The sequence below is a fragment of the Lynx rufus genome, unplaced genomic scaffold (assembly GCF_022079265.1).
Source record: "Lynx rufus isolate CCGP_SWC_20201006 ecotype Redwood Valley unplaced genomic scaffold, mLynRuf1.p SCAF_18, whole genome shotgun sequence".
Classification (NCBI taxonomy): domain Eukaryota; kingdom Metazoa; phylum Chordata; class Mammalia; order Carnivora; family Felidae; genus Lynx; species Lynx rufus.
This window is the reverse complement of record NW_025814832.1, coordinates 15050027-15072594: the sequence shown is the minus strand read 5'-3', so window position 1 is coordinate 15072594 and position 22568 is coordinate 15050027. Positions and strand designations below refer to the sequence as shown.

The window sequence follows — 22568 nt, the reverse complement described above, 5'->3', positions numbered from 1 at the left end:
AAGTTATTTCCATTCTAACAGTAAAGTCACTGAAGAAATGTATTTGATTTTTTTTTTTTTTTTTAGCATTTATTTATTATTGAGAGACAGAGACAGACAGAACATGAGCATGGGAGGGGCAGAGAGAGGGGGCGACACAGAATCCGAAGCAGGCTTCAGGCTCTGAGCTGTCAGCACAGAGCCCAGCGCAGGGCTCGAACTCACAGACCACGAGATCATGACCTGAGCCAAAGTCAGACACTTAACCGACTGAGCCATCCAGGCGCCCCAAGAAATGTATTTGATTTTAATGCATTTTTCTCACCTTGCACGTTAGCATAAATCCAACTATAAGCAAACACAACTGGCATAGAGAAGTTATTATATATACTAATGAACAAAACTCTATAGGTCAATAGCCATCAAACAAGGATTTATTTCTCAAACTGCATTCCGAGAGAGAGAAATGTTAGGATGTAACAGACCCAGAGAAGTCTCTACTTCTATCAATTTGGAAAACACTACATTATGTAGTGCCAAAGGTTAAAAACTGAGAAATTCAACTCCAGTAAAATAAGCATAATAGTTAAAAGACTTTCTACTCCAGACAATCAATTTGAAGTCCTAATTCTGCCACACACTAATCATATGACTTTCAGAGTCTGTTTATCTGTAAAACTGGAATCATATCTACCACTGCTTACTTCACTAGGACTGTTGTTAACAAGTATGAAGCCATATGTGAGACAGCTTTATAAACTGTTACAGGCTAAACAGTGCCTCCACCAAATTCCTGTTGGTCCTAACCCCTAGTAAGTAACTCAGAATGTTAACTATATTTGGAAATAAGGTCTTTAGAGGATACAAAGAGAAAGCAGTGTCTACAAGAGACACCTCAGGGAAAACAAAACTTCTGACACTTTGATCTTAAAACTCCCAGTCACCAGAACTATAAGAAAATAAATTTCTATTGTTTAAGCCTCCTAGTCTGTGTTATTTTGTTAGGGATGCCCTAGCAAAGTAATACACTATCAAATGCCATACAGATCATATTCATAATACTCACTACAGTTAGGTTTATATTTTTTAAATGACAGTTGCTTATAACTCATGAAGAATAATATGATACGATATGACTGGTATCATACGACAAATATCAAAACCTACAGCTTTTATAAAATATTTATTGAATGTGGGGCGCCTGGATGGCTCAGTCAGTTGAGCATCTGACACTTGCTTTTGGCTCAGGTCATAATCTCATGGTTCAGGGGATGGAGCCCCACACGGGGCTCTGCGCTAGCAGCAAGGAGCCTACTACGGATTTTCTCTCTCCCTTGCTCTCTGCACCTCCCCCATTCTCACTCACATGTTCTTGCTCTCAAAATAAACTCAAAAAATTTATAAATAAATAAATATTTAATGCCTATGATGAGTGTCCTTCCTTGACCCCATTTCCTCCAAAGGTAACTCACTCAAGTTTATATCACTACCATGTGTTTCCACATGTATTACGTGTTCAGCAATGTTCTGAATGTTTTTAGACTTTACATAAATACGACCAAGCTACATCACCATGTAGCCTACATTTTTCACTTAACATTGCTTCTGAGATTTGTTTATTGGTATCTACAGATCTACTCATTTCAGCAGTTTTAAAGAATATCATTGCATGAATATAATATGTTATTTTTCTCTGTCAATGAACATTCAGGTTGATTCCCATTCTTCATTATTAAAACTCTGGAGAGAAGACCCTTGTGCAGTTCCTTGTACACATATGCAAGTTTCTCTAGGATTTGAATTACTGGTTGAAACATACGACAACTTTAGCAGATATTAGCAAACTCCTCTCCAACATAGTTTACATCAGTACTACACAAGTTCCCTCTGCTGTATATTGTCAACATTTACATTTTTACCTATTAATTTCTGCCAACTAATGGGTGTAAAATGGCATTTTGTTGTGGTTTTAGTTTATATTTACCAGACTAGCAATGAAACTTCACATTTACTGGTCTCTGTACACTTCTGTAAACTATCTGTTCATCTGCCTTGCCTACTTTTTGAGACTGCTTTAGTTATTTAGATTTAAACTGTATTTCTTTATAAATTCTGGATAGCAATTCCTGTTCAGGTTAGGAGTAACAAGTATCTTTTCCAAGTCTATGGCCTGTCATCCAAGTTGTTGAATTTCTTTTTTAAAGTTTGAATTTTAATGCATTCAAATCTTTCTATTTTGTACCTACTGTACCTTAAGAAATCTTCCTCTATCCCACATCAAAGGTATTCTCCTCTAAACTCCTCTAAAAATAATCAAATTTTGCTACTGATGTTTAGGTCTTTAGTCCACCTGGACCTAAGTCTTGTTTATAAAATGAAGATCAAATTTTATTTCCCACATGTACAAATGCCAATATTTGTTGAAAGGCCCATCCTTCTCCATTTCTGTCATGTAATGTATCAAGTCTCCACACATACTTGGGGTTCTGTTTCTGGGCTTTTTATTCTGTTATCTTCTCGAACTGTCCTTGTGCTGAAACTTGTGTCATAATTACTATGTTTTCACATTATGTCTTGATATATGACAGGAATTTTAACTTATTTTTTTAATCTAAGACTATGCTGGCTATATGGGGCCCCTTGCTCTTTCACATTAATATTGGAATTTTACCAAATTCTTAGAAAATTTATGTTGAAATAAAGGCTGAATTGCACTTGTAGAACAGTATCAATAGCACCTTTATAACACTGAATTTTCCCCTACATAAATACACCATATTCCATAAAATGTAGTAGGCTATAAATTATTAAACATTAACTATTTTATGTGCTAGTATGAAAAAAAATCTTCACTAAATTATGGCTGTATTAACTGTTAAGACATATCCCATTTCAAATTTAATTTTTTTTAATGTTTATTTTTGAGAGAGATGAAGAGAGAGCGCAAACGCGCATGTGGGGGAGAGGCAGAGAGAAGAGAGACACACAGAATCTGAAGCAGGCTCCAGGCTCTGAGCTGTCAGCACAAAGCCCCATGCCAGGCTTGAACCCACGAACCGCAAGATCATGACTCAAGCCAAAGTTGGACACTTAACCTGACTGGGCCACACAGGCGCCCAAGACATATCCCATATCAAAATAGCATAATATACATCTGAGAATCAATGAGATACTGGATGTTTCTTCATTCAACTCTAGTGTTTACAAAGGTCTCCAACACTTTTTATTAGATTTACTCAAAATCCTTAGTTTTTGTTATATTATGAACAGGATTATTTTCTGAGCTGTTAGCACAGAGTCTGACATGGGGCTTGAACTCATGAACTGCGAGATCATGACCTGAACCAGTCAGTTGCTTAACCAACTAAGTCACCCAGTCGCCCCAAACAGGATTATTTTCAATTAAGTTTTCTAGCCGATTATTTCCAATATTTGATTTCTTTTTTTTTTTTTTGATTTTTTTTTTTTGATTTCTGTCTTGATCACATATCCAGTAACCAAGATAAGCTTACTAAAAAGGTGTAAGTTACATACTTTCTACGTAGATAACCATATCCTCTACAAATAACCAATTTTATATCTTCCTTTTAATATATTTCTACCACATTTATTGTCTTGAGGCCCCTGGGTGGCTCATTATGAACAAATGAGTTAAGCCTGCTTCAGAGTCTGTGTCTCCCTCTCTCTCTGCCCCAACCCTGCTCATACTCTCTCTCTCAAAAGTAAACATTAGAAAAAAATTTTTTAATTTATATATATATATAGTTGTACCATATTTACTGTTTTATTTTTTTTATTTTTATTTATTTATTTTTTTTTAACGTTCATTTATTTTTGAGACAGAGAGGCAGAGCATGAATAGGGGAGGGGCAGAGAGAGAGGGAGACACAGAATCTGAAACAGGCTCCAGGCTCCGAGCTGTCAGCACAGAGCCCGACGCGGGGCTTGAACTCACGGACCGTGAGATCATGACCTGAGCCGAAGTCGGACGCTTAACCGACCGAGCCACCCAGGTGCCCCATACTGTTTTAATTTAATACACAGGAGTCGCACACTCAGAAGTGAAACGACAATAGGAAGCAACCCTGGATTCTTTATCAGAGCTTCACAATTTTTACCATTTAGACTGTTTCCTATAAAATAAAGTTAAATGGGGGCGCCTGGGTGGCTCAGTCGGTTAAGCGTCCGACTTCAGCTCAGGTCACGATCTCGCGGTCTGTGAGTTCCAGCCCCGCGTCAGGCTCTGGGCTGATGGCTCAGAGCCTGGAGCCTGCTTTTGATTCTGTGTCTCCCTCTCTCTCTGCCCCTCCCCAGTTCATGCTCTGTCTCTCTCTGTCCCAAAAATAAATAAACGTTAAAAAAAAATTTTTTTTTAATAAAAAAAAAAATAAATAAAGTTAAATGTATAGGTGCCTGGGTAGCTCAGTTGGTTAAGTGTCCGATTTCAGGTCAGGTCATGAATTCGCGGTTCATGGGTTCAAGCCCCGCATCAGGCTCTGTGCTGACAGCTCGGAGCCTGGAGCCTGTTTTAGATTCCATGTCTCTCTCTCTCTCACTCTGTTCCTCCCCTGCTTGAGCTCTCTCTCTCTCTCAAAAATAAAGATTAAAAGAATAAAATAAAGTTAATGTAGTTCCCTTTTATTTTTTTAATGTTTATTTATTTTTGAGAGAGACACAGAGAGCGAGTGGGGACAGGCAGAGAGGGAGACACAGAATTCGAAGCAGTCTCCAGACTCCAAGCTGTCAGGACAGAGCCTGATGCAGGGCTCAAACTTGTTCCTTTTTAGTCTTAGTTTGTTAAGTAATTTAGCCATGAATGAAGATCAAATATAATAATGTTACTTTAAAAATTAATATTATCCTGTTCATTTTTATTTAAATGTTCATATAGTTTTGCTCTGTAATCTCTTGAGTTATAATCAAGAAGATTTTTCTGATAGTGAAACATTCCTTTCATTCCTTTGAGTAACCCTACTTGACCTGGCTTTTTCGTTCTTTATTATGATTTTATTTTTTAGTAATCTCTACATCCAACCTGGGACTTGAACTCAAAATCCTGAGATCAACTGTCGCATACTCCACTGAGCCATCCCACTGGTCTTGCGCTCATTTGTTTTTGTACATATCCTACTGATTTTTAACTGCCAGTATATATTTAAGATTTTGGCATTTATGTTAAAATAAAATTGAGCTTTGGGGTGCCTGAGTGGCTCAGTCAGTTAAGCATCTGACTTTAGCTCAGGTCATGATCTCACAGTTCATGAGTTCAAGCCCTGCCTCAAGCTCTGCACTGACAGCACCAAGCCAGCTTGGGTTTCTCTCTCTCTCTCCCTCTCTATCCCTCCCCCATGTTCTCTCTCTCAAGTAAATAAACTTTAAAAATAAAATATTGAGCTTTAATTTTCTTACATTGTTCTTATGACAACTGGTTATTAATATTAGTGTTATACAGTCTTGAATGAGATCTAGTACTTTGGTATTCTCTAAGAAAAAATTACTTGATAGGCAAAAGACATTTAAAAATTTGGTAAAAATTTTCCATTAGTCTGAATTTGATGTCTTTAGAAGGAGACTTATCAACAATATAATTTACTTAATGTTTCTTGTTTAAGTTATATACTTAAGTGACTCTAGACAATTACAATTTCCTAAAAATTATCCTCGTCATGTAGATTCTACCTCAATAATGTTGCTCATATTTGTAAAGCACACAGAACACTGGTATAAATATTTACTTTTAAAAATGATTATTATTTAAATTTCTACTGCATCTGTAGTTATATCCCAATTCTTCTTCCCAATACAATATTGAACACTTCCTTCAATTTTCTTGATAACCGTGCTAGAATTATCTTCTATTTAATGCATGCTTCTCAAAGATCCAATATTGGGTATGCTGATACTCCCAACTATTTCATGGCTCTCTTTTTTGTGAATTACATCACTATCTTCATGATTTATTTCCATTTTATGCTTCTACACTATTGTTCCTTTATTAGCCTCTTTAGTTGAACACAACTCATTCATTCATAATTTTCTTAAATCGCACTTTAGACTATGTCTTCTTCTAAATATCCATTAGCGAAGTCTGGTATTTTAATAATTTATCATTTTTTTATTTTCTTAGAAATTTTCTTAAATGTTTATTTGAGAGAGAGCAAGCGAGCCCACATGCAGGGGTGGGGTAGAGGGTAGAAGGGGACAGAGGATCTGAAACCGGCTCTGTGCTGACAGCAGAGAGAGCGATGTGGGGCTCAAACTCATAAACCATGAGGTCATGACCAGAGCCAAAGTCAGACTCAACTGACTGAGCCACCCAGGCACCCCAATAATTTATCATTTCAATTGCAATTCCTCTTAAGCTCAAGAACAATGTAGATATTTAACATATTTCAATGTATATTTGAATACATATGATTTTTAAAATAATATTGGTTTTTGATGTCTACCTTAACTATACTGTGGTCACAGAACATGTTCTTTACATAAGTTTCTGAAATTTCTTCAGACGTCTATATAACTTAGTACTTGGCTAGGTATTGAAACTTTTTTTTAAGTTTATTTATTTATTTTGACAGAGACAGAAACAGGCAGAGAGACAGACACAATCCCAAGGAGGCTCCATACTGTCACTGCAGAGCCCGATGTGGGGCTTGAACCCACAAAATTGTGAGATCATGACCTTGGCCAAAACCAGGAGTTGGACAGACAAGCCACCCAGGCACTGCAAAATGATTTTTTTAATACTGGGTTTGCAAATAATTTTGTAAACTCCTTTTTATGGATTTTTAAAAAATGTTTATTTATTTATTTTGAGAGACAGAGAGAGAAAGAGAGAGAGCACGTGCACATGGGGGGGGGGGGTGGAGCAGAAACAGGGAGAGAGAGAATCCCAAGCAGGCTCTGTGCTGTCAGTGCAGAGCCCAATGAGGGGCTCGATCCCATGAACCGTGAGATCATGACCTGAGCTGAAATCAAGAGTCAGACAATTAAACAACTGAGCCACCCAGGCACCCCGGAGCAGTTTCATATGAACTGAAACAGAGCATGTATTCTTCATTTGGGGATGCAGGGCTCCCTATATACCTTTTATTTTTTTTCCACATACTTTTTAGATAAAGCATCTTAATTTATTTTTTTTTCAAATACCCTGTATTCTTACAAACTTCTTTTAGTTGGTGCTATCAGTTTATTAAGTATTTAAAAACTCACTATAGTGATTTTATCAAAATCATTTAATTCTCTGCTTTCTACATTCTGAGTTTATCCTAGAATACAAAATCATAACTGTCCTATCTTCATACTCTTTTTTAAAAATTTTTTATGTTTTATTTATTTTTGAGAGAGACAGAGAGACAGAGCATAAGTGGGGGAAGGGCAGAGAGAGAGGGAGACACAGAATCCAAAGCAGACTCCAGGAACTGAGCTGTCAGCACAAAGCCTGATGTGTGGCTCAAACCCATAAACCATGAAATCATGACCTGAGCCGAAGTCGGATGCTTAACCAACTGAGCCATTCAGGTGCCCCTCTTCTTATTCTTAAGGTAGACAGTTCCCTCTTTGTCAGTAGTCCTTTTTACACTAGTAATGTTTTTTTCCCCATTTTAAATTCCTCACCATTCTCTAGATCTATCTCTTATTAAGTAGATCATTGTGATTTTTTTAATTCAAATTAATCCTTTACATTTATTTTTTTATTACTGACATTAGTGTCATTCACTGACAATAATACTCAAAATCCAGAAACAATTACTCAGTTCAAGCCCTGCATTGAGCTTCATGCTGAGCATGGAGCCTGAACCTACTTAAAAAAAAAAAAAAAAAAAGTCAAAGATTGTTCAATCAGATTAAAACATTAGACCCAACTGCATGCAGCCTTTAAGACACAGACTTTAAATATTTAAAAACAAATATATTAAAAATAAAAAGACAGAATAAGATATGTCATGGTAACATGAGTTAAAAGGAAGATGATGTGGCTTTCTTAAATAGATTTCAAAGCAAAAAATTTATGATAAAGTCATTTCAGGGATGCCTTCAGGGTGGCTCAGTCAGTTAAGCATCTGACCCTTGATTTAGGTTCAGGTCATGATCTCATGGTTCATGAGATCAAGCCCATGTCCGGCTCTGGGCTGATAGTGCAGAGCCTGCCTGGATTCCCTTTCTCTCTCCCTCTCTCTCTCTCTCTCTCTCCATCTCTCTCTCTTTCAAATAAATAAACTAAAAAAAAAAAAAAAAAAAAAAGGCATTTCACAGTGATGTTGGAAACAATTAAGAGGATGTAACAATCCTAGACATTTAGGACCTTAATAGTATGGCTTCAAAATACATGAAGCAAAAACCGATTGAACTGCCAGAAGAAAAGACAAATAAATACACAATTATTGCTGAAAATGTCAACAACCCTCTCTCAATAATCAAACAGGTAGAAAGAAAATCTACAATATAGTAGACTTGAACAACATCACCAACCAACCTGATCTCAAGACACTGCAATCAGAAAAAAACCAAACATCTGGAAACTAATATGGCTCAAAGAATAACTCACAAAGGAAGAAAATATTTTGAACAGAAATGTCTCAGATTACTAACCCCAGGTTCCATCTTAAGATTTCAGAAAAAGAGCAAATTAAACTCAAACTAAGCAAAAGAAAGAAAACAATTAGATCAAAACAAAAATCAAGGAAACAGAAAACAAAAACAACAGAGAAAAACAAAAAGCCAGGTTCTTTGAAAACATCAGGAAAAATAGATATCCTCTAGCCAAACTGATCAGGCAAAAAAGACACAAACTACCAATACCAGGAAAAAGAAGAGGTAATATCACTGCATTCTACAAATTTAAAAGGATAACAAGAGGGGGTGCCTGGGTGGCTCTGTCAGGTGGATAGCCGACTCTTGATTTCTGCTCAGGTCATGATCTCAGGGTCGAGGGATAGAGCCCCATGTCACGCTCTATCCGCGCTGAGCATGGGGTCTGCATAAGATTCTCTCTCTACCTCTAGCCCTCTCCCCTGCTCGTGAGCTCTAAAATAAAAACAAATTAAAAAAAAAAAAAAAAGGATAAGTGAATATTAAGAACTATGTGCCAATAAATCTGGCAAATTCAAATGAAATAATTCCTTAAAGACCGAAACCACCAAAGCCTACTCAAGAAATAAGTAATATAAACTGCTCTATGTCTATTAAAGGAATTGAATTTGTAGTTGAAAACCACTCCACAAAGAAGGCCCCGGGGTGGTGGTGGGAGGAGTGAGCGGGGAGGGTTGGCGGGAAGTGGGTGTGGGGAGACGAACCCAATAAAAAAAAGAAAACAAGGCCCAAATGTCTTCACTGGTGAATTCTATCAAACTTCTAAAGGAACACCGACTCTACAGAACTTATTCCAGAAAACTGAAGAGGGCATACTTTAAAATTCTTTGAGACCATCATTACTCTAATAACAATACCAGACAAGATACTCTGAGAAAAGAAAACTATCATCTAATATTTCTGAGGCATAAAAATGCAAAAATTATACACAAAATCTTTTCTAATCAAATCCAATAATTCATTAAAAGGACAGTACATTGACCAAACCAAGGTTTTTAACCCAGAAGTACAAAGTTCATTTAATACTAAAAATAATAATAATCCATATTAAGAAAAAGGAAAACCATATAACCTTGATACATGTAGAAAAAGAATTTGACAAAATCCCACATTCATTCCTAATGAAAATTCTCATCAAATAGGAACAGAATTCCAAAACCTGATAAAGAATATCTACATTAAACATCCAGCTAACATCATACTTAAATCAACATTATACTAGAAGTTCTGGTCAGTAAAATCCTGACAGGAACTACATAAAAAGCAGATCAAAAAGAAAATTGTGTGTATTCAGAGATAACATGATTATCTGCAGGCAAACCCAGAAATCTACAAAATAGTTACTAGAACTAAACTAAATCTAGCAAGATGGAAGCATACAAGACCAATATACAGGGGCGACTGAGTGGCTCAGTCAGTTGAGCAGCCGACTTCAGCTCAGGTCATGATCTCAGGGTTCGTGAGTTCGAGCCCCTCATCAGGCTCAGTGCTGACAGCTCAGAGCCTGGAACCTGCTTCCGATTCTGTGTTTCCCTCTCTCTCTGCTCCTCCCCCACTCACAGTGTGTCTCCCTCTGTCTCTCAAAAATGAATAAACGTTAAAAAAAAAAACAAAAAAGACTAATATACAAAAACCAACTGTATAAGCACAAAAAATCAGAAATGAACAATTTTTAAAGACACTATTTACTATAACATTAAGAATTCTGAAATACTGAATAAATCAGACGTAAGATGTGAAAAACTTCTATCCTGAAAACTACAAAACACTGCTGAAATTATAAAAGACCTAAATAAAGAGTCTTCATGAACAAAGATTCAATATTAAGATGTCACATCTACCTAAACTAATTTATAGATCCAATGCAATTTAAATAAAACCCCAAAACTCTTTGTGGTAGAAGTTAACAAGCTGATGGGGCACCTGCGTGGCTCAGCTGGCTGAACATCTGACTCTTGATCTCGGCTCAGGATGTGATCTCATGGTTCTCAGGATCAAGCCCTGAGTTAGACTTCCCACTGTTGTCACAGATTGGGATTGGGATTCTCTCCGTCCCTCTCTCCCTGCCTCTCTCCGGCTCGCACATGCGGGCTCTCTTTTTCTCTAAAAATAAATAATAAACATAACGCATTCTCTCTCAAAATAAATAAATAATAATAAAAAAAGAAATTAATAAGCTGATGCTAAAATTCATATAGAAATGCAAAGGACCTGGAATAGCTAAAACAACTCTAAAAAAGAGAAGAGTGAAGTTGGAGAGTTAACACTTTTATTCTAAAGCTGCAGTAATGATGGGAATGCAAGCTGGTGCAGCCACTGTGGAAAACAGTATGGAGATTCCTCAAAAAACTAAAAATAGAACTACCCTACAACCCAGCAATTGCACTAGTAGGTATTTATCCAAGGGATACAGGTATGCTGTTTCCAAGGGACACATGCACCCCAATGTTTATAGCAGCACTATCAATAAGAGCCAAAGTATGGAAAGAGCCCTAATGTCCATCGATGGATGGATGGATAAAGATGTGGTATATATATACATATACAATGGAGTATTACTCGACAATCAAAAAGAATGAAGTCTTGCCATCTGCAGCTTCATGGATGAACTGGAGGGTATTATGCTAAGTGAAATTAGTCAGAGAAAGACAAGTATTATATGACTTCACTCATATGAGGACTTTTAAGAGACAACAGATGAACATAAGGGAAGGGAAACAAAAATAATATAAAAACAGGGAGAGGGACAAAACATAAGAGACTCATAAATATGGAGAACAAACAGGGTTACAGGAGGGGTTGTGGGAAGCGGGATGGGCTAAATGGGTAAGGGGCACTAAGGAATCTACTCCTGAAATCATGGTTGAACTAATTTGGATGTAAATTTTTAAAAAAATAAATTAAATTAAAAATTAAAAAAAAAAATAGTGATAACTACTTAGCAAGTAATTACCATATGCCAGGCATTTATATTCTCATTCAATCCCTATAGCCATTCTAATAATTAGATATTATTGTGACTGGTTTATGGAGAGGGAAACTGAATTAAGCAGTTTGCCCATGGCTGCACACATGCACTGTCCTGGTCTCTGAAGTACACACTACTAAACTGTATTCTTCTTAAGCCTAAGTAAAGATTGAGCATATAGGACTGGAGACAGCCTCTTCCCATTTATTTTCTCGACTGTAAATGTGTTAAGTGCATGGGGTCCTTGGATGGAGGGGGAATTAGAGAAAATAAAAAAATCTCTTCTTCAGATAGCCCAAGATACTAGTTTCCTAGAAAGAAATAAGGAGAAAGCAGAATCTAAAGGAAACATAAAATATCTATATAGCTTTTTTTTCCCCCAGGTGAGCAAAGTTTATAGAAGAAATATACTCTAGTTAAAAACTGAACAGAGAAATGTATAAAATAATCCCACCAGAGAAGATTGCTATTAATAGTTTGTGTATACTTTCCGGGATTTCTCCCACATATAATTCTTTTAAAATAAGATCATTATAGGGGTACCTCGGTGGCTCAGTCCATTAAGCATCCAACTTCAGCTCAGGCCATGATCTCATAGTTCGTGAGTTTGAGCCCCACATCGGGCTCTGTGCTAACAGCTCAGAGCCTGGAGCCTGCTTCAGATTCTGTGCCTTCCTCTCTCTCTGCCCCTCCCCCGCGCAGACTCACTCTCTCTCTCTCTCTCTCTCTCTCTCTCTCTCTCTCAAAAATACATAAACATTAAAACAAAATGTTAAATAAGATCATTAGGTAGACACATACTTTTCATCTAATAATATGTTACATAAATTTTTTAATGCCTTTATTTTTTCCTGGGAGTTCTTGGTGTTACATTGTCTGAATCTACAATAATTTATCTAATATTTCTATTGATTTGGACATTTAAATTAGTTTTAAATTTTTCATTATAACAAATATTCTACAATAAACATTTTTATGTAAACATTTTTCAATGTGTATAAAATAAATGTAGAAGTGCAACTGTGCAAGTCAAAGGAAAGGCATATTTAAATTTTTAAGGACTAATGTCAAATATCCTGTGTTTTCTATTTCTGACCCATCACTGTACAAAAGTGCCTATTCCCTTCATATTTTTGCCAATACTGGGTATTATTAATCTTTTTAACATTTGCCAGTGTGAAGAGTGAATTGTATCTTATTATTTTTTATTTAACTGTTAAGTTACTAAGCATCTTTTCATTTGTTTATTTGGCCACTTATATTTTTTCTGTGAATTCCCAATTCTATCTTCTTTTTCTAATGGTAATTTAATAATTTTCTTATTAATTTTGATGAAGTTCACAGATATTAGGGATATTTTAGCATGTCTACTATATATATATTACAAATTTGGTTTCCTAATTTGTCTTTTGACAAATTTTTCTTCTCCTCCTCCTGCTCTTTCCTCCTCCATTTCTTTCTCCTCCTTCTCCTCTTATCTTTCTGTCACTCTCTCTGCCATATAGATGTTTATAATTCTTTTGCCAAAGGTTTATGACCTTTGGACTTCAGGTATTTATTAGAAAGCCATTTGATAGTCCCAAGAGTATACAAATATCAATTCATGTTTTCTTCTAGTACTTTAATTTTTTTTCATAATCAAATATTTGATCTAAGTTGATTTCATTCAAATTTAGTTAGGAATCTAGGTTTTCATGTAAAACCATCTGCTTTAAAATGTCTGTTTTAAAAATATATGTGTTAGCATATGAGTCAAATAAAACAACCCTGGTGACCAGATTTGGCCATAGAATGACAAAAAAATAAATAAATAAATAAATAAAGCTACAGTAATGAAAAATAGTGTGGTATTGGCATAAAAATAAATCAGTGGAACAAAACAGAGTCTAAAAATAGACCAATGTATATATGGACAACTAGTTTTTTAAAAAGATACAAGGACAATTCAGTGCAGAAAGGCTGGTCTTCAACAAATGGTGCTAGAAAAAACAGCCATAAACAAATAACAAAAACAAAAAACTACATTGGATCCACACCTCACATTAAAAAAACACAATAGCGTGCCTGGATGGCTCAGTTGGTTAAGCGTCCAACTCTTGGTTTCAGTTCAGGTGATAATCTCATGGTTCATGAGATCGAGACCCATGTCGGGCTCTGCACTGACAGTGTGGAGCCTACTTGGGATTCCCTCTCTTCCTCTCAGGGAGTCCCTGCCTTTCTCTCAAAATAAATAAGTAAACATTAAAAAAAATAATAATAACATAAAATTCAAAGACAACCATAAAACTAAATATAAAACCAAAAACTACAAAACCTCTGCAAGAAAACGTTAAGAAAAACTTTTTGCAATGTTGCATTAGGTAACAATTTCTTAGCTATGACCTCAAAAGACACTTCAATAAAGAAGATAAAGGGATGGCAAGTAAGTTCACGAAAGGATGCTTAACAACATTAGTTATAAGACAAATGCAAACTAAAGCCATAATAAATAATTTTTAAAGCCTGTGGACAGATTTTATTAAATTTCATTTATTATTTCATCACCTGGTGCTCTACCTCCTGAAGTAGGGATTCCAACAGCTCTGTTTCTTGTGTTAGAGAGGTCTTCTGACCTATTTAAAAACAGCAAAATACCAACACTGGTTTAAGAATAAAATTAACTTTCACTGAACATAGTCAATAACAAAGAATCAATTTCAATTACGTGAAACTTCACTATAGCTACCCTAAAAAATTTCACCAGAACTTTAAAAGGTTCCATTTAGGGGTACCTGGGTGACTCAGTTGGTTGAGCGTCTCACTCTTGATTCTGGCTCACGTCATGATCTCACAGTTGTGGGAACAAGTCCTGCATTGGGCTCTGCACTAATAGTGTGGAGCCTGCTTGGGCTTCTCTCTCCCTCTCCCTCTGCCCCTCCCCTGCTCGTGCACATACTCTCTAAAATAAGTAAACATTTAAAAAAAAAAAAAAGGAAAAGGTTCGATCTAATATTGTAGTAGCTTTGACAAGGGGATTTCAGAATCAACCATAACTATAGTTCCAGACAAACTGCAATTAAGGTCAATTAAATTCATAAAAGAATACATAATACTATACTCTGGAAAGACATTAAGGTTATTGTTTCTTCTAAAGGAATATAAAAGATCTAGCAAAGTAAATTTTTTACTCAATCAACTCTTCTGAAGTAATTCCCCCCTGCAAAATTTAACTGTGGCTCAAAAAGAAGAATATAGTAAGTTGGCCAGATGTTACATTACATGTCACCAAAAGATATGTTCTTTAAACATAAAAACCTGTGAAAACAAAAAACAATGCCCAGACAGGAACAGTCTTAAGAAGCTGAAACACACAAGAATAAATGAATTATCATTATAGAATTACTATTAAAAAAGTAGAAAAAAAAAGAAAAAACTTTAAAAAAAGGTAGAAATAAAAAAGAAAAAAAAAGAAACCACTTTGCATGTTGGGGGGAAAAAAAAAGATGATGAAAGGCAGGCATGTTTGCCAAATCAGGCCATTTCTAGACGCATACATACCCAAGAGGTTAGCAGGAGTTATATTAATTAGGTATAATATTATTTGATAAAGGGACATTTAATAACTGGAACTTTTATTTTTGAAACCAATCTTTTCCTCCCTAGCCTATTTGATTCTTTCTAGATTGGCTCAAAGCATCAAATATCCCAACAGCATAGAAAACCACTCACCCATTAGTGTTATAAGCTTATTCTTCAGCTGTGTGTCTAATCGTGCAATCATCATCTCCACTGCATTCCTAATTTCCCGAACACGCTCATCTTTTGCATTTCGTACAGCTTCTACATTTCTTTCCTAGAAGGTGAACAAGTAAAAAAAATTTGATTGAAGAATTTTTAAAATAGAAGCAAACATACATTAATGCAATGACTGCAATTATTCTTAAAGTCAGTTGATTTCCTCTTTTATGTAAGCCAATAATACTTTTTTAAAAATGTTCATTTAATTTTAACAAAATACAACATACTTTCCCGATAAAAATCCTCAAGGAAGTAGAGACAGAATGAACATACCTCGAGATCATAAAGGCCATATATGAAAAACCCACAATTAATACCATCCTTGAGAAAAACAGACCTTTCCCCCAAAGTTCAGGAACACGACAGGGATATCCACTCTCACCAGTGTTATTCAACATAGTGTTAGATAGCCTCAGCAATCAAACAACAAAAAGAAATAAAAGGCATCCAAATCTGCAAGGAGGAAGTCAAATTCTCACACTTCACAGACAACATGACTGGAACACCCAAAAGACTCTACCAAAAAAAACGCTAAAACTGACCCATGAATTCAGCAAAGTTGCAGGATATAAAATCAATGTACACAAATCGGCTGCATTTCTATGCACCAATAATGAAGCAGCAGAAACAGAAATCAAGGAATCAATCCCATTTACAATTGCACCAAAAACCATAAAATACATAGGAATAAACCTAACCAAAATGAAAGATCTATGCACTAAGAAGTACAGAAAGTTTATGAAAGAAATTGAAGACACAAAGAAATGGAAAAACATTCCATGCTCATGGATTGGAAGAACAAATATTGTTAAAATGTTGACACTACCCAAAGCAATCTACATATTCAATGCAATCCCTATCAAATTAATACCAGCATTATTCACAGAGCTAGAACAAATAATTCTAAAATTTGTATGGAACCAGAAAAGACCCTGAATAGCCAAAGTAATGTAGAAAAAGAAAACCAGGGGCGCCTGAGTGACTCAGGTGGTTAAGCATCTGGCCCCTGATTTCAGCTTAGGACATGATCTCACGGTTTGTGGGTTCAAGCCCCACATCCACATCGGGCATGGATGGCATGGATCCTGCTTGGGATTCTCTCTCTGCCCCTCCCCTGCTCATGCTCTCTCTCTCTCAAAATTAATAAACTTAAAAAGAAAAAATTAAAACAAAAAAATTAAAAAGAAAAAGAACCAAAGCTGGAGGCATCCCAATTCCAGACCTCAAGCTATATTACAAAGCTGTAATCATCAAGACAGTACAGTACTGGCATAAAAACAGACACACAGATCAGTGAACAGAATAGAAAACCCAGAAATGGACCCATAAACATATGGCCAACTAATCTCTGACAAAGTAGTAAAGAATATCCAATGGAAAAAAGTCTCTTCAGCAAAGGTATTGGGAAAACTGGATAGCAACATGCAGAAAAATAAACCTGGACCAATTTCTTACACCATACACAAAAATAAACTAAAAATGGATGAAAGACCTAAACGTAAGACAGGAAGCCATTAAAATCCTAGAGAAGGCAGGCAGCAACCTCTTTGACGTTGGCCATAGTCACATCTTTGTGACGTTCTTACTAGTCACATCTTTAGAATCAAGGGAAACAAAAGCAAAAGTGAACTATTGGGACTTCATCAAGATAAAAAGCTTCTGCACGGCGAAGGAAACAACCAAAAAAACTAAAAGGCAGCCTACAAAATGGGAGAAGATATTTGCAAATGACACATTGATAAAGAGTATCCAAAACCCATGAAGAACTCAATACCCGAAAAACAAATAATCTACTGAAGAAATGGGCAAAAGACATGAATAGACACTTTTCCAAATAAGTGGCTAACATCCAGATGGCTAACAGACACATGAAAAGATGCTCAACATCACGTACCATCAGGGAAATACAAATCATAACCACAATGAGATACCACCTCACACTGGTCAGAGTGGCTAAAATGAACAATTCAGGCAACAAAGATGTTGGCGAGGATGTGGAGAAAGGGGAACCCTTTTGCACTGTTGGGAATGCAAACTGGTGCAGCCACTCTGGAAAACAGTATGGAGGTTCCTCAAAAAATTAAAAATAGAACTACCCTACAACCCAGGAGTTGCACTACTAGGTATTTATCCAGAGGATAAAAAATGCTGATTTGAAGGGACACATGCACCCCAATGTTTATAGCAGCGCTATCTACAACAGCCAAAGTATGGAAAGAGCCTAAATGTCCACAGACTGATGGATGGATAAAGAAGATGTGGTGTGTGTATGTGTGCATATACACACATATATATAACAATGGAATATTGCTCAATGATGAAAAAGAATGAAATCTTGCCATTTGCAACAACATGGGTGGAAATGGAGGGTATTATGCTAAGCAAAATAAGTCAGTCAGAGAAAGACAAATACCATATGATTTCACTCATATGTGCAATTTAAGAAACAAAAAAGGGAAAGTGAAGAAAAATAAGATAAAAACAAAAAGGGAGACAAACAATAAGAGACTCTTAAATACAGAGAACAGAGGGTGGCTGGCAAGGAGTTGGGTGGGGGGAAGGGCTACATGGGCGATGGGCATTGAGAGCACTTGTTGGGATGAGCGCTGGATATTACATGTACATTTAGTGATGAATCACTAAATTCTATTCCTAAAATCATTATTACACTGTATGTTAACTGCCTTGGATTTAAATTAAAAAATAAAATTAAATACATAAAAATAAAAAAATAAAGGAGTATATTAAATAGGGATCAAAACATCAGCATTGCCTAATAAAGTATCAAAATATCAGCATTACCTAATAAAGGTCATACTGGAAGAAAAAAAATGTTTACTTATTTGGGGGGCGGGGGGGAGATAACGTGAGCAGAAGAGGGACAGAGAGAGAGGGAGAGAGAATCCAAAGCAGGCCCCTTGCTGTCAGTGCAGAGACTGACACAAGGCTTGATCACATGAACTGTGAGATCATGATCTGAGCTAAAATCAAGAATCAGAGGCTCAACCAACTGAGCCACCCAGGTGCCCCAAGCCAATAATACTTTTTAATTGTTTACATATCATAGGAAACTCACGGTTTTAAAAAACTGTGCACTGAACCAAATCAGGAATGATATTCTTAAAAATAAACAAAACATAATAAAGTACATGCTATTTTAACAGTGTAAGACAATTACAAAAAAAAAAATGTTTGGGGAGTCTGGCTGGCTCAGTCAGTGGAGTGTGAAACTCTTGATCTCTGGGTTGTGAGTTTGAGCCCCCGCTGGGTATAGAGATTACTTAAAAGTAAAATAAAATCTTAAAAAATAAATGCTTCAGGTACCATATACAAAATACATACATACTCAAAGCCCCAATCATATCTCTGATAGAAAACCACTATACAGGGGCGCCTGGGTGGCGCAGTCGGTTAAGTGTCCGACTTCAGCCAGGTCACGATCTCGCGGTCTGTGAGTTCGAGCCCCGCGTCGGGCTCTGTGCTGACTGCTCAGAGCCTGGAGCCTGTTTCCGATTCTGTGTCTCCCTCTCTCTCTGCCCCTTCCCCGTTCATGCTCTGTCTCTCTCTGTCCCAAAAATAAATAAACATTGAAAAAAAAAATTTTAAAAAGAAAACCACTATACAAAAATAAAAATATATACTAATACCAGGTTCACATCATGCAAAACCCTAGAACAAATAAAAACTCAAAAACCATTATCTATTCTTCGGGCGCCTGGGTGGCTCCATTGGTTAAGTGTCCAACTTCGGCTCAGGTCATGATCTCGCAGTTCATGAGTTTGAGCCCTGCATCAAGCTCTCTGCTGTCAGCACAGAGCCTGCTTTTCATCCTCTGTCCCTCTCTCTGCCCCTCCCCAACTTGCATGAACGTGAGCGCGTGCTCTCTCACTGTGTCTCTAAAAAATACACGTAAAAAGAAAACATATCTATTCTAGTTTACATAGTTTTTAATTTTTTTCAGAACAGAGGAAAAAAAATAGAATTTTCAAAGACTCCAGAGTACATTGTAGATTTCATAATAGGATGCTACCAAAATTAAAAAAGCAATCTTTCCTATAGTTATTGTTATTATAAATACAAACAATAAGAAAATCAACCTAGAATACCCTCCTTAACAACCAAATAATGTTGCCAAGAGAAAAGAAAAGAAAGGTAGTTAGATGAAGTCCAAAGAGAAGTCTTTCAACTTGTTTATATTCCAAAACTACTTTGTAGGTAGCATACACACAACTCAGAAACACTACTATAAACAATGGTTTGAATCTTCATTCCTGAAAGGGTAAAACAAAGATATCTTAAGTTACGAATGGTCTGTAAAACTCACTAGTTACAACTGGCCTTCTGGCAACATTAAACAAAATATATTTCAAAAGTACATTCAGTACTTAAATGTTTGAAACTTAACACATTTCCCCAAATAGTATTTCAAATGGTAAATAGCTTACCAAAGCTGTTTGACCCATAAGGTATCTAAAGAGTAGTGTTAAATATTACTCTTTCAATTCTGCAGAGTTCTAATTCAAGACATCGGAAACAGTTCATTTATTGGTAGCAGAAACTCTCCCAAAACCTGGGAGTCCAAAGAATGAATGACTTAATGACTTTTTATTTTTTTTTTATTTTTTTTTTTTTATTTTTTTTTTCAATGTTTATTTATTTTTGGGACAGAGAGAGACAGAGCATGAACAGGGGAGGGGCAGAGAGAGAGGGAGACACAGAATCGGAAACAGGCTCCAGGCTCTGAGCCATCAGCCCAGAGCCTGACGCGGGGCTCGAACTCACGGACCGCGAGATCGTGACCTGGCTGAAGTCGGACGCCTAACCGACTGCGCCACCCAGGCGCCCCTGACTTAATGACTTTTTAAAAGTCAGTATTGATTGTTTAGGAGTCAATTATTGACTCTGTATCAAACAGGCTTATTTAACTCATTCATTGATTCTCTTAATTCTGCATAAGGCAATTCTCTGGCTCCAACTGTGGAACAGGCCAGGGGTTTAGATGCAAATTCCTTAGCTGTTTGAAGTTGGTAAAACTGACTATAAATATACTTTATCAAATTTTCAAGTATCAATTTCAATATAATTGATTTGTACTGCAAAAACATATATATCATATATGATAAACTATAAAACGGATAATGATCTTTCAGTAGTAGTCTTACCACTTCTTGAACTAAGCTGATCAGTTCCATGAGACGCCGACGAAGTTTGGCTACTTCTTCATTCACTTTAGTAACATGCTGCTCATAAATTTCTGCCAAAGGTTTAAAGGTATGTCCACCATGCTATTTGAAGTAATAAGAATAATTTTAGAACATTTTCTTTTACCTTATTCATTTACATTTCTTTATTAACACTCTATGGATGCTAATAAACTGGTTAGTAGTTTACTTTTTTGGCTGTCTTTACTTTGTTAAAATCAACCAGAGCTTCCTTAAAATCACTTGGCCCATATAGGAAATCCTTAAAGATTGTAGCATAGGGGTGGCTTGGGTGGCTCAGTCAGTCAAGCATCCAACTTCGGCACAGGTCATGATCTCACTGTCCATGAGTTCAAGCCCTACGTCAGGCTCTGTGCTGACAGTCAAAACCTAGAGCGAGCTTCAGATTCTGTGTCTCCATCTCTCTCTGCCCCTCCCCTGCTTGCGCACTCTCTCTCTCAAAAATAAACATTAAAAAAAAATTTTTTTAAAGAACTGTAGCAAAATGTTTACATTTATCTAGAAATCTTTACTCATTAAAAAGAACCAAAATCTTTAACCATGGTTCCAACCACCTGACACAACTTTATTTGCCACTTTCTTCTTCATCAGCACTAGCCTTTTCAAGTTCTCAAACTTCTTTTCAGTAGGCCTTTGCGAAAGTAACTCCTTCTTACTCAAAAACAATTTTCCTTCATCTTCCCTCCCCAAACTCTTCACCTTTTAATTACTATTCATCCTTGGGAGCTTAGCTCAGTCTTACAGGGTCAGGTCCCAAAGTTATTCACAGTTATCAGCACTGCATAAACATCCCTAATACCTATTACGACGATTAAATATACAGAACTGTTTGATATCTATATTGTTTATCACTAAACCGCCAGTCTCTAGCACAACTGAATTAATTAGTAAGACACTGAAAGGACACTATTAGCAAAGCAATACACTCATTCCTTACTCCACAAAGAATTACTGTAGAGACAGAAGACTCATTAATCCATTTGTATTCAAATAATTTTTGAGAGCTAACAACCAATTTTCTTTTTTTTTAATGTTTATTTTTTAGAGAGAGGGACAGAGTGCAAGCAGGAGAGGGGCAGATAGAGAGGGGGAGACACAGAATTCAAAGCAGGTCAGAGCTCTGTGCCGACAGCTCAGATACAGATCTCAAACTCATGAACGGCAAGATCACGACTTGAGCCGAAGTCGGACACTTAACCAACTGAGCCACCCAGGTGCCCCCTAAAACCAATTTTCTGTCCAATTTTAGTACTGTAACTTATAACTCTCTTAATATATAGAACTTGAATTTATATTGTAAGAAACTACCTATTAATGGAAAAGTCCTCACTAGCATTGTCTTATCCAACCAAAGCACCTAAACATAGTCTGTAAGATAAAAAAGATGTAGATTTTTGCATGTCCACTTAAAGTATAGAAAAGAATGTTTCCATTGCTTCTTACCAAACCCATGCATTTAAAAACTAAATTGTAAGAATTCAATTTTTCTATTCATCAAATTAGAAACACATTATTCAAATCCTAACAGAAAATTCTATATTGAGCTCTGCTCAACCAAGTTGCCTGTCAATTCTCTCCCTAAAATATGCTAATGCCCAAAGAGTGATCAATTCTCATTACTGACAGATATGTCTAGTTGTCTAACAACTTTCTACTCCTACTATAACTAACTCTCCCCACCAAGAACCTATCGTTTTCTTTTTTTTAACGTTTATTTATTTTTGAGAGACAGACACCGAGCACGAGGAAGAGAGGGAGACACAGAATCCAAAGCAGACTCCAGGCTCCGAGCTATCAGCACAGAGCCTGACGTAGGGCTTGAACTCACAAATGGCAAGATCATGACCTGAGCCGAAGTCGGTCGCCAAACTGACTGAGCCACCCCAGAGCCCCAATAACCTATTGTTTTAATTTTCAAGCCTATTTACATTAATTGTACCTATTATATAAGTACACTTTTAATTAAATATTAATCAGACAATAAGACAACTATGAAATAAAAGCTATTTCCAGGAAAACTAACTTGAATG

General features: G+C 36.3%; 1 protein-coding gene across 3 annotated transcripts in view; it reads right to left on the bottom strand.

Annotated features, from left to right (window-relative positions):
- Nucleotides 1–22568, bottom strand: part of TRIM37 (tripartite motif containing 37) — a 131917-nt gene that overhangs the window by 89202 nt on the left and 20147 nt on the right. For all 3 annotated transcript variants that reach the window (XM_047080957.1, XM_047080959.1, XM_047080960.1), the window contains exons 6-8: nucleotides 20479–20601; nucleotides 15248–15371; nucleotides 14084–14151 (exon numbers count right to left, since the gene is read on the bottom strand). In XM_047080957.1, coding sequence (XP_046936913.1) covers nucleotides 14084–14151; nucleotides 15248–15371; nucleotides 20479–20601 — 315 coding nt within the window. The remainder of the gene's footprint in view (nucleotides 1–14083; nucleotides 14152–15247; nucleotides 15372–20478; nucleotides 20602–22568) is intronic.